The sequence below is a fragment of the Eleutherodactylus coqui genome, chromosome 6, assembly GCF_035609145.1.
Source record: "Eleutherodactylus coqui strain aEleCoq1 chromosome 6, aEleCoq1.hap1, whole genome shotgun sequence".
Lineage (NCBI taxonomy): Eukaryota > Metazoa > Chordata > Amphibia > Anura > Eleutherodactylidae > Eleutherodactylus > Eleutherodactylus coqui.
Genome location: NC_089842.1, coordinates 190,729,027 through 190,744,401, shown reverse-complemented (window position 1 = coordinate 190,744,401; position 15,375 = coordinate 190,729,027). Strand labels below are relative to the sequence as shown.

At 45.7% G+C, this 15,375-nt stretch overlaps 1 protein-coding gene across 1 annotated transcript in view; it reads left to right on the top strand.

The window, feature by feature from the left end:
- RYR3 (ryanodine receptor 3) overlaps window positions 1–15,375 on the top strand; it is a 680,585-nt gene that overhangs the window by 383,743 nt on the left and 281,467 nt on the right. The window contains exons 58-59 of the mRNA XM_066572425.1: window positions 8,220–8,335; window positions 14,562–14,629. Coding sequence (XP_066428522.1) covers window positions 8,220–8,335; window positions 14,562–14,629 — 184 coding nt within the window. The remainder of the gene's footprint in view (window positions 1–8,219; window positions 8,336–14,561; window positions 14,630–15,375) is intronic.

Sequence of the window (15,375 nt, the reverse complement as noted above, 5' to 3'; positions counted from 1 at the left end):
TGCTTCCTTCCACACTCTCCTAGCGATTATGTCTGACCAGACTATAACGGTCTCCTCAAAAAAATTTTTAAACCTCAACATATCCTCCTTCATAAGGGTCACTAACTCCGCTACCTTTACCCTCCCCAGATCATTACCATCTGCGTGAATTACTAGGATTACTTTTCCCTGAGACCATCTGCTGACACACAATACCTCGTGTAGCAGCCTGGCCCATTGTAAACCTCTTATCCCGTGCCATTTCACCTGGACCTCTTTCAGGCCCAGGTTCCTGCCAATGGGCCGGGTCCCCGCTCTTTTCTCTGCCCAATGAATGAACGAGTGGCCCACCACCCAAACCGTCCACTCCGAACCTGCAAAATAAACACAATAACGGCACACCAACAATGTAACTTTCAACTATAAAACTCTCAAGTTTGGTCGGACGTACGACTTGTACGCCTCCGACCTCCAGCGTCCAACCCGCTTCACCTCGTCTCCTCTTAATCCGCAAGCGAACGCCGACGTTGCTGCGCCGATCCTGAACGAATGCGTACCAAACTCACTGGGCTCGAAACCTAATCTCCTCAGGCATGCGCGCATGACCGCCCCAAATTGGAACTTAGTTAGTGGAGCGCCTGAAGCATGCGCCAACAGTTGTCCTTTTCCACTGTGTCGCAACAAAAACTGTTTCAGCAACGCCACAGGGCACTCAGCTGTCCCCAATGCCGTCAAGCGCAGCCACTCGCCTGCGCCATACACATCAGTCTTGGACTTTTTGATGCATAGCTTTATATCATCTGTACTGCACAGCACATCCTCGAAACGCAACCCCCCCAGCTTCCTACAGCTGGGAGCCACTATTTCGCTCAGTCTCAATGCTGCGAAAAATGCTAACGAAAACGCAACCCGAAAGAGCAGTACCTCGCTTTCGTCTTTGCACACCGCTTCCAAAATGTTCAGCATCGCATTTAGCAATTCAAATGTTATCGTCCGCCTGTCGTCTCTTGACGACCTTTCTTTTTTCCAACCTTTTAGTATCTGTCCGAAGACAAAATCCTTGGTCACATCGCGCCGTCCGTGCAGGCGCAACAAAAACGCAATGGCCGATAAATGCTTGCGCGCCACGCTCGCCGACGCGCCCCGACGCCGCAGCCCCGCCATAATGTCTAATGTAACTGCTCTCGCCCGCGCTCCAACAGGGAATTGTCCCCCTGCTGCCATCAACCATGTTTTCCATATTGCATTATATCGCTTCCACGTCGATTCCGCAACGGAGTTGCGAATCAGAGTCGTGAGCTCTCTTCTACTATCTCCCATAAGATCGACGGGCAACATACCCCTTTGACATCCGCTGTCGGGTGAAGTCCCCTGAATCTCTCCATCTGGAAACGAGAAAGAGCGTCAGCCGTGTTATTATTTACTCCGGGTACGTGTCTCGCCTTCAGCTTGATATTATATTGCAAGCACCTCAAGACCAAATGGCGTAAAACTGCCAAAACCAAGGGAGATCTGGATGTCTGCTTGTTCACCGCTGTCACTACTGCCTGGTTATCCGACCAGAAGCAGATATTCCTGTTCTCCAAAACCGGCCCCCAGATCTCCACCGCCACCATAAGCGGAAAAATCTCCAGCAGTGTTATGTTCTTCACCCACCGCCTTTCGAACCATTCTCTGGGCCATGGCGCACTGCACCAACTGTCTGCCAAAATTACTCCAAAACCGCAAGAGCCCGATGCATCCGACATCAGTCCCAGCTCCTTGTTTGCAACCTCCGCAGTTTGACAAATCACCTGACCATTAAACGTTTGAAGAAAGACTTGCCATATGTGCAAGTCCCCATTCATACCCTTTGTCACTCTGACGAAGTGGTGTTTCTCTTTTATCCCGACTGTCGCCAATGACAGCCGCCTTGCAAACGGGCGGACCATCGGAATGACCCAACACGCAAAATTTAACAAGCCTATAATTACTTGGAGCTGGTGCAGTGTAACTTTCTTAGAACTGCCAACCAACTTAACTTCTTGCCGCAACCGTGCTACTTTCTCGTCCGGTAAACGAAATACCATTGCCATGGTATCGATTTCAATGCCTAAAAATGTAAGGCATGTTACAGGACCGACCGTTTTCTCGCGTGACAGCGGTACTCCCGCTTTTTTCATCAGATCCTGAAATGCTGCCGCACACTTCTGAATCTGATGGCCCGACGAAAAGGAAATCATCCAGATAATGTAAAACCGATCGGATGCCAGTCTCGTATTGAAGCATCCAGTCCAGAAATGAACTGAACACTTCAAAGTAATAGCAAGAGATGGAACACCCCATCGGTAAGCACATATCCACAAAATACAAGCCATCCAAACAGCAGCCCAACAAGTGAAAGCAATCTGGATGCACCGGCAATAGTCGAAAAGCGGAATCAATATCGGCTTTTGCCAACAGAGCCCCCTTTTTGGCCTGCCGTACTAGGCAGACAGCCCTATCGAAGGAAGTATACGATACGGCTGTTTGCTCCTTAGAAATCCCGTCGTTGACTGACTCGCCCGTCGGGTATGAAAGGTGATGGATAAGCCGGAACTTACCCGGTTCCTTTTTTGGTACCAAGCCCAAAGGTGAAACGCGTAAGTTCTCGAATGGCGGTTCCTGAAAAGGCCCCGCCATCCGTCCCAACTCTACCTCCTTTAGCAGCTTCTCCATCACCATCTCTTTATTGTCATACGCCAATTTTAAATTACGACTAAGCGTTAACGCAGAACCCGGTTGATGCGGAATCACGAAGCCCGTATTAAAACCTTCTTTAAGAAGGTTTGCTTCCCGTCTCCTGTGGTACTTGCCTAACCACTCCTCCAGGAACAGCGGGTTCACTGGCGTTGCCCCCGGGCAACGCTGTGGTCGCGGGCAAGTTTTGCTTTTGTCTCCGAAAACAACGTACCGCTGCGTGCACACCGCCGCAAAAGGAGCACTCGTGCCGGAACTTACATGCTGCAAGAAACCGACAGTTTCCCTCGTTGAATGCCCAGCAGGAACCCGAGGGCTTATGTGCCACGGGTGCCTGCTGTCCACCTGTTCCCGTGTTGTTGCTCTGAAAAAGAGGCTTCACCGGCTTTTGTGCCAGGATCAACTGGATCCAAGCATCCGTCGCTTTTGTCGCCCAGCTCACATTACTCATTCCCGAAATTCGTCGACAAAAATCTTCGTCATAGCGCCGTGCAGCTTGTAGGCACTATGAATTGTGTTAATATATACCAATAGCTCCGGGCCCTTTCCCGGCTGGTACTGGCATATAACGTGAGCCAGAGTCAACATGGCTTGCAGCCAATTGCTAAACGTTTTAGCTATTTTGGGTTTCTTGTCCTGTTCCGCGAAGCGCTCCTTATCAACTGCCACGTGCTCCACCGATAGGAGCGACCAAATATCCACATATATTCCACTTTTAATTTTCTCGATTGTGTCCTCCGCGAGGCCCACCCCCAGCGGGGCCACGCCACAAAATAGAGAATCTGAAAAACGTAAACCTTCTTTTACCGACTCTTCGCTTTTTCCGGTTGCCACCGCTGGCGAGCCCCCGGAAGCGTGAGCCACACTGCCAACCACGGGCGAGTCTCGTCTCCCCGGATTACCACAAGACACCGTTACTTTCTCTTTATCAAACTCATTCACCAGCGCTCTCAGCGCTACCATAAAATTGTTCACGTTATTGGGCGACGAATCACCCCACACTCTATCACATTGGGACTCACCCTCCAATTCGTCCTCCGGCCCTGCCGAGGGAAAAGACGGGCGACTCGGTCCTGGTTGGTTCCTTGCCGGACTCGCCACCGCGTGTCGTACCCTGTCCCTATTGCGGGAGACACCACGGGGTAGCATGCTATAACCGTATGACGGCCTTGAGGCTCCGACCAGTTCGCCCTGCCTGTCGATGCGGGAGACCCGCCTCTCATCTGTGGAGGAAGCCGGTGAACATGGTAACGCCTGCTGCGAAGCCCTAGCCGATCTCCCTTGGCCCCTATGCCTGCCGCTCCTGTACACCGCTTCCGATCGCCTAAGGCTTCTGTCAGAATGAGGCACCTCCCGCCTTGCGTGCAGCTCTCCAGACTCCGATGACGAGCTACCCGATCCTGCCTAGCCGCGCCAGCTACCTCCTTCCGCGTTGCCAACGACCCGCCTGCCGCCTGAACCCCTCTCTATCCCGCTATCGGCCCTCTGACTACCGGGCGTATAGCTTCCCCCTCCCTTTTTACCCTCCCTCTGTCTCACCTGACCCTCTTGTGCCGCCCCGTAAGCCCCTTGCCGGCCTGAAGTGCCTTCCACGGCTCGTGATTGCCTGCCCCCTGCAAAAGGGCAGGAGCCCCGGGGCGAACTGTGAGCCCCGCTTGCTGCCCCCTCCCCCCCCGCACCCTGTAAGCCCCTTGTCGGCCTGTGGATTCTCTGTATCCTTTATTATAGCCCCTCATATTGGGGCATGAGCCCTGGGGCAAAAGGGTGACCATGCTGGCTGATTTTAGACCCCCCCCCTCCCCCCTTCTGATTTCCCGCCCTGCGCCGCTTCCTCCTCATCCCCCCCCTCCAGACTCCCTCCTATGTCCTGCATCACCGCTGCTGTGCACGCTTGCGCTGCTATAAGTTACGCTGCTGCCGCTTGCGCTCGTCTCCCTCCGCTCGGGAGTCCCGGCGCCGGAACTTCTTCCGGACCGCGGATCCATCCGCCCTCCGCCGGCACGGCGCGAAGGCCGTCCCCCCTCTCTCTCCGCCTGCCGCTGGACAGCCGCGGGGCAACCCCTTCCCGCGCTGGACTTACCCGCTCCTGATGCCATCGCCGAAGTCCCGGTAAGTAACTGTGGGGTGTCCTCCGATCTTCCGGCGCTTCTTCCGCTCACGCCCAAGTTTTTTCCCGCCAATGCTTGTTGCGGCCGCGCTCCGCCGCCGATACTTGCTCGCGCCGGTCTCGGGCTAGTGTCCTGGCCCCCCTTCTTCACGGCTGGGCTCGGGCTCAGCCTGGTAGGGGGGATCCTCCTCCTCTGGGGTCTTCCGCGGGGGGCACTGGACGCCATTTGCTCCGGCCGTTCTTCTCCTGCCCCGGCTTCTTCTAACGGCATGGCTCCAAGCTCCGCAGCCATCTTCATCAGCCACTCTGGGTTCCTGGCTGGCAACAGCTTCTTTGATCTGTAGCACGAGTTGGTCCATACTTCTTTTCTTGATTGTCTTCTGTCCTCCTTCACACGTCTTCCTTCTTCTCTTGCTCCACATGGAATGAGCCACTCTTCCCCTCTTCCTCCCTCCTCTTCCTATTATCACTCCACCCACTTCTTCCGGTCGCTTAACCCTTCCTTGCTCTAACATCCCGCCCCCCAGTCCCTCGCGCCTACGCTACTTGCTTTGTAGCTATCTAGTCTGCAAAGAAACCATGAAAGCTACAAGTGTAAAACAATAATATATATTTAGGTGGCCATTATTCTACATTTGGAGCCTCTTTCAAGTGAAGCTTCATCATTAAAGGAGATGTCCCGCGCCGAAACGGGTTTTTTTTTTTTTAAACCCCCCCCCCCGTTCGGCGCGAGACAACCCCGATGCAGGGGTTAAAAAAACAAACAGCACAGCGCTTACCTGAATCCCGGCGGTCCGGCGTCTTCATACTCACCTGCTGAAGATGGCCGCCGGGATCCTCTATCTTCATGGACCGCAGGGCTTCTGTGCGGTCCATTGCCGATTCCAGCCTCCTGATTGGCTGGAATCGGCACGTGACGGGGCGGAGCTACACGGAGCTACACGGAGCCCCATAGAGAAGAGGAGAAGACCCGGACTGCGCAAGCGCGGCTAATTTGGCCATCGGAGGGCGAAAATTAGTCGGCACCATGGAGACGAGGACGCCAGCAACGGAGCAGGTAAGTATAAAACTTTTTATAACTTCTGTATGGCTCATAATTAATGCACAATGTACATTACAAAGTGCATTATTATGGCCATACAGAAGTGTATAGACCCACTTGCTGCCTCGGGACATCTCCTTTAATCAACATTGGGCATATAGTTAGCAAATGTAAAAGCTGGCATCTTTGTAATATATATCATTGTCTATTTTGCTATTTTCATCTCAGTATAAAACAATTTCCTGTTGCTTGATCTATTCATCTTATTAAGCTTTTTTCTTAAGTATTTACCGTGCACAATGGCTTGTTGCTCTTACTAGGCCATGGATTTGATTGGATCATTAACACAGTTATATAACCCCGCTAATCCTTTTCAATGAAACATAAATGCTCCAAATCCAAGTTATAGTTATTCATATGACTGTTTGGATGTATATTTTCATGTTTTAATAAACATTAAGTATAATCAGAATCAAGCTGTCCTAACTATTTCTGTAACCCATAAAGAGAGTAAAAATAAAGCTGTATATATCACTACAAAAACACTCTTTCACTGGATACTGTATGATCTTATCCCCTGTGGAGGCGCTGCAGGGGTATTGAACACTTGCTGCTCTTCCGCATTTAACAACTAATCGACTAGAATCAAGGCAACAGGACAAGCTGTGATCAACTTATTGATCAGGAGTACTTCCAAAGTGTGCAATAACATATTATTATATAGTATTCTATATATAGAAAATACACTCATTGACGAAAAAAAATAATGCACCCAGATTGAAATGTCGGATTGCTGAAAAACTCGTCCTACAGTTATATCTAAGGCAGATAATTAAATAGTTGCAGTTGTGGTCTGATTAGGCACTGGGTCTTGTCACCAGAGCTGTAAAAGTGCTTCCCCAATGCCCTTTAAGAAGGCTCTCATAGGCTACTTTTGTGCAGCGTATTTCTGGATTTCTGGTTGAGAACGTGTTTACTGCTACACATGCCTCTGACACACTCAAATACATTTTTTGCAGTTAATAGATTTTGAAAGGGGGGCCCCATTGGATTAAGAAAAATGGTATGATCATTTCGATGTATTGTCTACCATTTACACAGTTATGACCAAGCTGTTAGGAGGTGTTGGGAGCAATGGTTACATGAGAGCATGCCATTCCAGATGCCCCAGTAAGACCACTAGTAGAGAGGATTGTTTCATCCGCCAACACGTACGAGCAGGTCCAACAGTTTTATTGTCCACCATTCAGACATAGGTGGCACCTTCATTGTAGGAACATTTCCAACTGCTCCGCCGAAGAAAATTTAGAGTCACGGCGCCCATTATATATCCTGCATTTGACACCCAAACACCATCACCCTTATTTGCAGTGGTGTTGTGAACAAGAAACCTGGACTGCTACGGAGTGGAACTGTATCTTTAGCGACGAATCTGGGTTCTGTTTATGAGCCAACGACGGCCGTGTTCAAGTATGGAGGCCTCATAATGAGCGCTTTAATCCTGCCTTTGCTGTGGAGTGATACACTGCCCCAACTACTGGTGTGATGATCTAGGGAGCCATCACATATTACAGTCGGTCACCCCTAGTGGTGATAGTGGTACACTAACAGCTCAGTGATATGTGTTGGAAATCCTGTCGCCACATGTGTTGCCTCTCATGGCAGGGCTTTCAACAGGCATTTCTCAGCATGATAATACTCACCCACACACAATAAGGTTTCCTGGGAATGACTCTGCCAGGTTGCCACACTTCCTTGGCCTGCCCGGTCAGCAGATTTATCATTGATCAATGGGACTATCTAGGATGCCAGCTTCGGCAGCCTATGAGTGTGCAAGATCTAGACACCTAGTTTCAATATCTGTGAGCAAATGTGCCACAGGATACAATACAGAGCCTGTATGCCTCCATGCCTGACCATATCTCATCATGTATCCAGGCTAGAGGCAGCCCAACAGGGTACTAGAGCCTTCTTTGAATGCTACACTTTTCCCCACTAAACATTTCCTTTTGCTCTGCTATTGTAATCACTTGCATATATCATCATTACATTCACACATATAAAGTTTTGTTTGATTCCAACACCTGCTTCTTGGTGCGTTTTTTTTTTGTCAATGAGTGTAACAATTCCCACATATAAAGTTATTTCTGGAAAAAGTTGATGTTTCCTCTGGAAATGATCTGATAATTACTGGCAGATTGCAAAGAACTGCACTTTTCTTGCAGACAGAAGGCAGACACAGGATGCAATAAAGTCCATCAGCTAATGTAGGCTGTTCAATTCATTATTATTAACTAAACGCACATTACTTGTTGATAATTGGGCGCTTCTTAACTGAATCATTAAGGCCATTTTTTTCTATTCTTTTTTCAGAGGATTAAAAGATATGGAACTAGATGCGTCTTCTATGGAGAAAAGATTTGCCTTTAAGTTTCTGAAGAAAGTCCTCCATTATGTAGATTCTGCTCAGGAATTTATTGCACATTTAGGTAAAATGAAAAGGATGAATATCATTGTAAACATATAGTAAATAATGCTTCACCATTAGTGTACTCGTGCATGTACCAGGTAAACTGGCCAAATCTCAGACACATTGACTGCATTCATTCATATGTATTTTTTTTCTTTTTGTTGATATTTCTGTTATATATTAATACAAAAAGCCCCATACAAATAATATCAGGTCGTTACACGTTTTTAACAATAGATGGCATGTTTGTGTAAGTTTAGCTTTTACTTGCTGTAGCAAAGTTGATCTGGTTATGCATTGCAGTAAAAATCTTAGAGCTGTCCTTTGGCTTATTTGTAATTGGACAGGAGATAGCAAGCAGATTTGTAGGATTTGGGTAGAATTTAGTAACTTAAAAGGAGGTTGAACAAAGTCCATCACATTCAGATACTCTTATTTTTGTACATTTCTGATGCAGAGGGAGTCATGACATTTCCTAGTAGTAGTTGCCAATTGCCTTGTTTTGGTGAAAAACAATCCTGTCCCAACTCCAAATATGACAATAAATGTCCCGTAATCTGATATACACTCATTGTAGAAAAAGAATCCCTTCCCTAGAAGAAGTTGTCGGAATTGAATGAAACTTTCTGTGTGATTTGTAACATTGATATAAGTAAGTGATTACATATCAGAGCAAAAGGAGAATTTATTGCGTAAAACTGAACACTTGAAGGGAGGCTCTAGTACCCTGTTTTATCCCCTCTAGCTTGGATACAACATGTGATATGGGCGGGCATGGAGGCTCTAGTGCCTTGTTGTACTGCCTGCAGCTTGGATACAACATGTGATATGGGCGGGCATGGAGGCTCTAGTGCCTTGTTGTACTGCCTGCAGCTTGGATACAACATGTGATATGGGCGGGCATGGAGGCTCTAGTGCCTTGTTGTACTGCCTGCAGCTTGGGTACAACATGTGATATGGGCGGGCATGGAGGCTCTAGTGCCTTGTTGTACTGCCTGCGGCTTGGATACAACATGTGATATGGGCGGGCATGGAGGCTCTAGTGCCTTGTTGTACTGTCTGCAGCTTGGATACAACATGTGATATGGGCGGGCATGGAGGCTCTAGTGCTCTGTTGTACCGCCTCTAGCTTGGATACAACATGTGATATGGGTGGGCATGGAGGCTCTAGTACCCTGTTGTACCGCCTCTAGCTTGGATGCAACATGTGATATGGGCAGGCATGGAGGCTCTAGTGCCCTGTTGTACCGCCTCTAGCTTGGATACAAGATGTAATACGGGCGGGCATGGAGGCTCTAGTGCCCTGTTGTACCGCCTCTAGCTTGGATACAATATGTGATATGGGCAGACATGGAGGCTCTAGTACCCTGTTGGGTCGCCTTTAGCTTGGTTGCAAGATATTTGCTGTAACTGAGCTTCTAGATTGTGCAAACTTGCAGGCTGTTGAAGATGGCGACCCAGATGGTCCCATAAATGTTCTATTGACGATAAATATGGGGTGAAAGTGGGTGGTTGTCAAAGGCAGTACATGTAATGGGTGCCATTGGGTAACAAGCTTCTTGCTTTCCAATAATGCGTCCTCTCTCAAACTCACTGGGCAAAATCTCTTCAATTGCGTCAGACGCATGTCTAGTGGTCAACAAGCTCTATGCAAGTGCAAAAAAAAGGTCCACTACACACAAGTAGCTTCGGAGAACCTTTATATAGGTCATGGGTGGAACTACTTTTAGGGCCTCCATTGGCAATACCATTCATCTAAATATACAACAAGTTTAATCATTTGCATATCTGCCTTAGATGTAACTGAAAGTCGAGTTTTGCATCAAAATGACAACTTTTTACTTTGATTTTTACTTTGATTTGATTTTTACAAAGGGTGTATGTAATTTGTAATACAACTACTTTTAAAAAGTCACCCACAAAATCTTTATTTCATATATTCCATTAATTGAGAGCCACAATTTCTTCTGATGGAGAAATCCTATAGTTTCACTGCTCTTACAGTAAAGAATCCCCTTCTATGCTGAAGATGAAACTTCGTTTCCTGTGGACCATTAGTGCACGTCTTTTTCTGGCCCACATTGTTCTATTGAACCCAGGGGTTGCAAAAAAAACTTCAGTGGGTATTACCATTGGAGACCTTTATGGGTTATCATAAGTATATGCCACAGAAGTCTGAGAGGTATAGGTTCCTCCTCCAGGAATCTCATGTGTCAGGAGAAAGGGGGTCCCCTTCTATGCCAGTCAGCAGTCCATAAAGGAGAAAACCATATATGCGTGTGGCTCTTTCTACTAAAGTTTATGGTTCAAAAAACATTTTATTAGACAGCCACATTCGCAATGAGGAACAGTTTAAGATCACATTAACCCTTTCCAATCCACTGTCTGACGTCTGAAGACATTATGATTTAAGACTGTACAGCTCCGATGTTGGAAGACGTCCGTCGGGGTTCTCTTACTGTATATTGCCAGCCTCTCTGCTGTCAGAGCCTATCCAACGTGTCACCTCATGCAGTACTGGCTCTAGCCAGCATATAATGCCGTTGTATGACGGCAGAAAAAGAGTAAGCCCCCTAGGAAAACCAGAATACAAATTGGATTGGAAAGAGTAAGATGCATATAAAGTTGAAATGAACATGCATTCCTCTGATTGGCTCATTGGGTGTAGCCATCACTTTTTAATAGTTGATCTATTTGTGAAAGTCTCCTACCACCACTAAGCAGCAGAGACCATAACTGTAAAGTAACCAAGTTAAAGGGGGAAATATTGGGGAGGAGGATAGAAAGAAGAATGGGAAAGACAAGGAAAGATTGGGTAAAGACATCTTATCCAGCAGAGAGGGAAATCCAGCTCTAGCATGATTATATTTTATTGTTCAATCATTTTTTATTGGCATTTAAACAGTGTAAGTTTGATTACAAATCATCAGTCAAACAATTATCACATGTATTGAGTTAACAATAACTTGTTGATTTATAAAAGAGAATTGCTTAACAGCTACTTTTGCATTACATTTACGATATATAAGGTAACTGAGGGAAGTTAAGGTGTCAGGGGTGGTGTGGTGGGGGGGTAGGTTGGGGGTGGTAGGGAAGAGGGGGAGGGGATATTATAACAGTTCACTCGACTCTGTGAATGATTTTCCGACCTTTTTGTATTACCAAAAATAACAGGAAAGCATTTATTTTATTATGAGTCTAATCTAGAGTTCATGTGGTACAGTTGGAAATAGGTGATCCAAGGTGTCCATTGATCAATGAAATAGTTTAATTTATCTTGTCTCAGGGCAAAGATTTTTTCCATAGACATGTGATCATTTAGTAAATGGACTATTTCTGAACAGGCTGGGGGGTTTCGCGACCTCCAGTTCCTAACGATTAATAGTTTCATACCTAAAAGGCTATGGGCAAACAGTCTCCTAAAGTCTCTTGGAATGTTTTCTATTCCAATTAGCAATATTGCGAGTTCTGGTGTTGCTTGAGTTCTGAGGCCCGTTATCTTAGCCATGAGGTTGAAAAGTTCCCTCCATATCGGTTTAATTTTGGGGCAATTCCAAAATATATGTAATAAGGAACCTCTTCCTCCTCATTCCCTCCAGCATCTGTCTGAAACCTCTGGGAAAAAGTCTGCTAGTCTAGCTGGGGGTCTATACCAGCGAGTTGTTGTTTTGTAATAGCATGATTATATTTTGAATGAGAATATTTTTAAAAAAGTAATACCATTAGGTTACAACACCAAAAAAGTAGCCAACTATTCAGGCGAGTGGAAGAGCATCCAAGATGCCCAGGGGGCGTAAAATCTTCTGAATTCATTGCCATTGTTAGCACTAAGCTCCTCCATGTACATTATGTAATCCAGAGGTTCCAGCCACAGTTTTGTGGAAAGTAGTGTTGATCTCCAGAGCTTTGGAATAATTTGGCGCATTGCCAAAAGGAAAAATCTGAGTACACTACTTTTGACTCACTAAATAGGACCTGGGATCATAGACAAGAGAGCCATTTTTAGGATAAAGGAGATTGGTGTTTTGCATATACAGTTATACAGTAAATTTACTACCTGCCATCGAGGAGGTCCACCAAATATGAATGAAGGTGTCTCTATCCAGGGAACACCTCTAGCATTTATCTGAAATCTGGGGAAACATCTTGGCCACCCAAGTTGAGATTCTATACCACTGGGATAAATGTTTGTGGTTGAGCTCTTAAAATCTAAAGGGGGTGGAGAATTCATGTGACAATGCAAAAAACTTGTCCTAGAGGTCTTCGGAAAAAGGTCTACCCAATTCCTTCTCCCCACCCCGTCTAAAGACCAATACATCATCTCGGCTTCTTCCACCACCAAAGTTCTGTAGACCAGAGAAATTCTAACTGTCTGTGTTGTGGGTGATAAACAAAGTTTTCCAAATTGCGACAATGGAACAAATACTTGTGATATTGGGCCTAGGAAGTGTATATAATTATAAATTTGTAGGTATTGGATCAATGCCATGGCCAGCAAACCCCCCCCCCCCCCCCACACACACACACACACACCCAACAACTTGTGCAGAGGCTCCCTGTCCACACTCAACACCCAGTTTCGTATTCCAGGTAGGGGGGACTGTAGTCTGGAGACTAAGGGAGAATCCTTGAACAATGCCAGTACATCCTGATTGCCCAAAAGGGAAACTCTGTTTATGATCCAAAGGATGGGGACACGTGTACTTCGACTTCTGGCATGCCAGCACCCTATACATATCACAGCTTCACATTGAGTAATAGTGTGTACACATTGCCGCATCAGTATATTTAGGCTGCCGCTGTGATATTTCACATGTGCAGTTAGCACTTCAGACCTCTCATATAGCAATGACTATGGCCACCATTGAAGTATACTGCCCTTTAGTAGTCCTAATTTTCATGCAGGTATTTTGTCTATTGCCTCTCTTTCACACAACTGTTGTCCATTGTATTGTATATGTGGGACTATCAGTAGAGCACATACAGGCATTTCCACTAACGAAGCCACATTCGGACATACGCATGGACTTCTTTTCCACCATAGGTTTCATCATTCATAGCCATTTGTATCTTATGTCTCCTAGCCTTAAAGGGGTTGTCCCGCGCCGAAACGGGTTTTTTTTTTTTTTTAAACCCCCCCCCCCCCCGTTCGGCGCGAGACAACCCCGATGCAGGGGTTAAAAAAACCACCCGCACAGCGCTTACCTGAATCCCGGTGGTCCGGCGTCTTCATACTCACCTGCTGAAGATGGCCGCCGGGATCCTCTGTCTTCATGGACCGCAGGGCTTCTGTGCGGTCCATTGCCGATTCCAGCCTCCTGATTGGCTGGAATCGGCACGTGACGGGGCGGAGCTACACGGAGCCCCATAGAGAACAGGAGAAGACCCGGACTGCGCAAGCGCGGCTAATTTGGCCATCGGAGGGCGAAAATTAGTCGGCACCATGGAGACGAGGACGCCAGCAACGGAGCAGGTAAGTATAAAACTTTTTATAACTTCTGCATGGCTCATAATTAATGCACAATGTACATTACAAAGTGCATTATTATGGCCATGCAGAAGTGTATAGACCCACTTGCTGCCTCGGGACAACCCCTTTAACTCTTGGATGGCACTTCATTATGTCTCTTGATTGCTGTTTCATGGGGCATAGGGGTTTCATTGTTGCATACATTTTGTCCCTGCTAGTTCTAGATGTACTAGATTTTAGATACAATGTATTACTTGCATTCTGGTTCACGCTTGCTTTTTCTATTAACACTTTACAGTAATTGACATCATAAAGGTGAATATATATACCTTCACAATGTCAATTACTATAAAGTGCTAATAGAAAAAGCAAGCATGAATTAGAATACTATATATATATATATATATATATATATATATATATATATATAATATATATATATAGTGGAAAATAAATAATAATGGAATAAAAGTTACCTAATACACAAGTGTTTTTGTCACCATGTAATTTTTCTAAACTTTTCCATACACTTACAGTAAAAGGTGACCACAGAAAGATAAATAAAACACAGAAAAATCTGTATGTATTTGTACCCCCTTTCCCGGACAGGTGGTCTTGTCTGAAGTTATAGGTCTGCTCATGATGGATTTTGATCATTTTAAAGCTCTACCAAAATAGTGGCGTCACACTGTAACACATGTTGATTGAAATCTTTTAATGTCTGAAGATGCATTATTGAAGGTTCTCATGTTTTGACTTGATTTTGTCTGCACAGAGGCTGTTGTTGGTAGTGGGAAATCGGAAAAATCACCACATGAGCAGGAAATCAAGTTTTTCGCTAAAGTAAGTCTCACCATAGAATATTTTACGTATATACTGTCCAACAAACTTCACTTTACTATATATAAGGCATAGTGCATAGAAAGACATGAGACAAATGTGGCTCATTTTAACCTTCTACCATACTAATGTACCAGATGGAAACACATTAGTTTTTTTTACAAAGTGGCAATGTGGTTTTCTATAGAAGTACATAGTTCAAGGAACATTTCCTAGAACTGCTTTAAAAATAGTTTGTTGTGTCCTGCCTTTCACCCTCCTTTTCTTTCCATCTCCCTGCATTGCATTTAGATTTAATTTGTTATATTTTCTATACATATTGAAAAATATGAGACCGTGATGTTTCTCAAAGCATGTTTCTATGTTACTCAGTTGAAATGAGACACTAGGCTATTCTCACACATGCACTTAGCAAAATGCCACAATTTGATTTTACTTTCATTTTCGGATGGAGTGGGTTATACAGCACCTCATCATTGTGATGGGTGATGAGGTGCGCTAATCACAGCAAATTAGAGCAAACAGCGCTCAAAAATCCCAGCGCTAGTAAGCACTGCGATCAAGCACATGTCTGCAAGGCCCCATTAAAATCAAGAGAAGCATTATCCCGCGATTACCCTGGCGTTCAAAACGCCACGGTAAAAAGCGCCTGTGTGAGAGAGCCCTAATTCTATCTTCCACAATAATTGTTTAGACATAATTGTTATTTGAGAAAATGCTGTCTGAATAAAAACTTTTTTGAAAGAAAG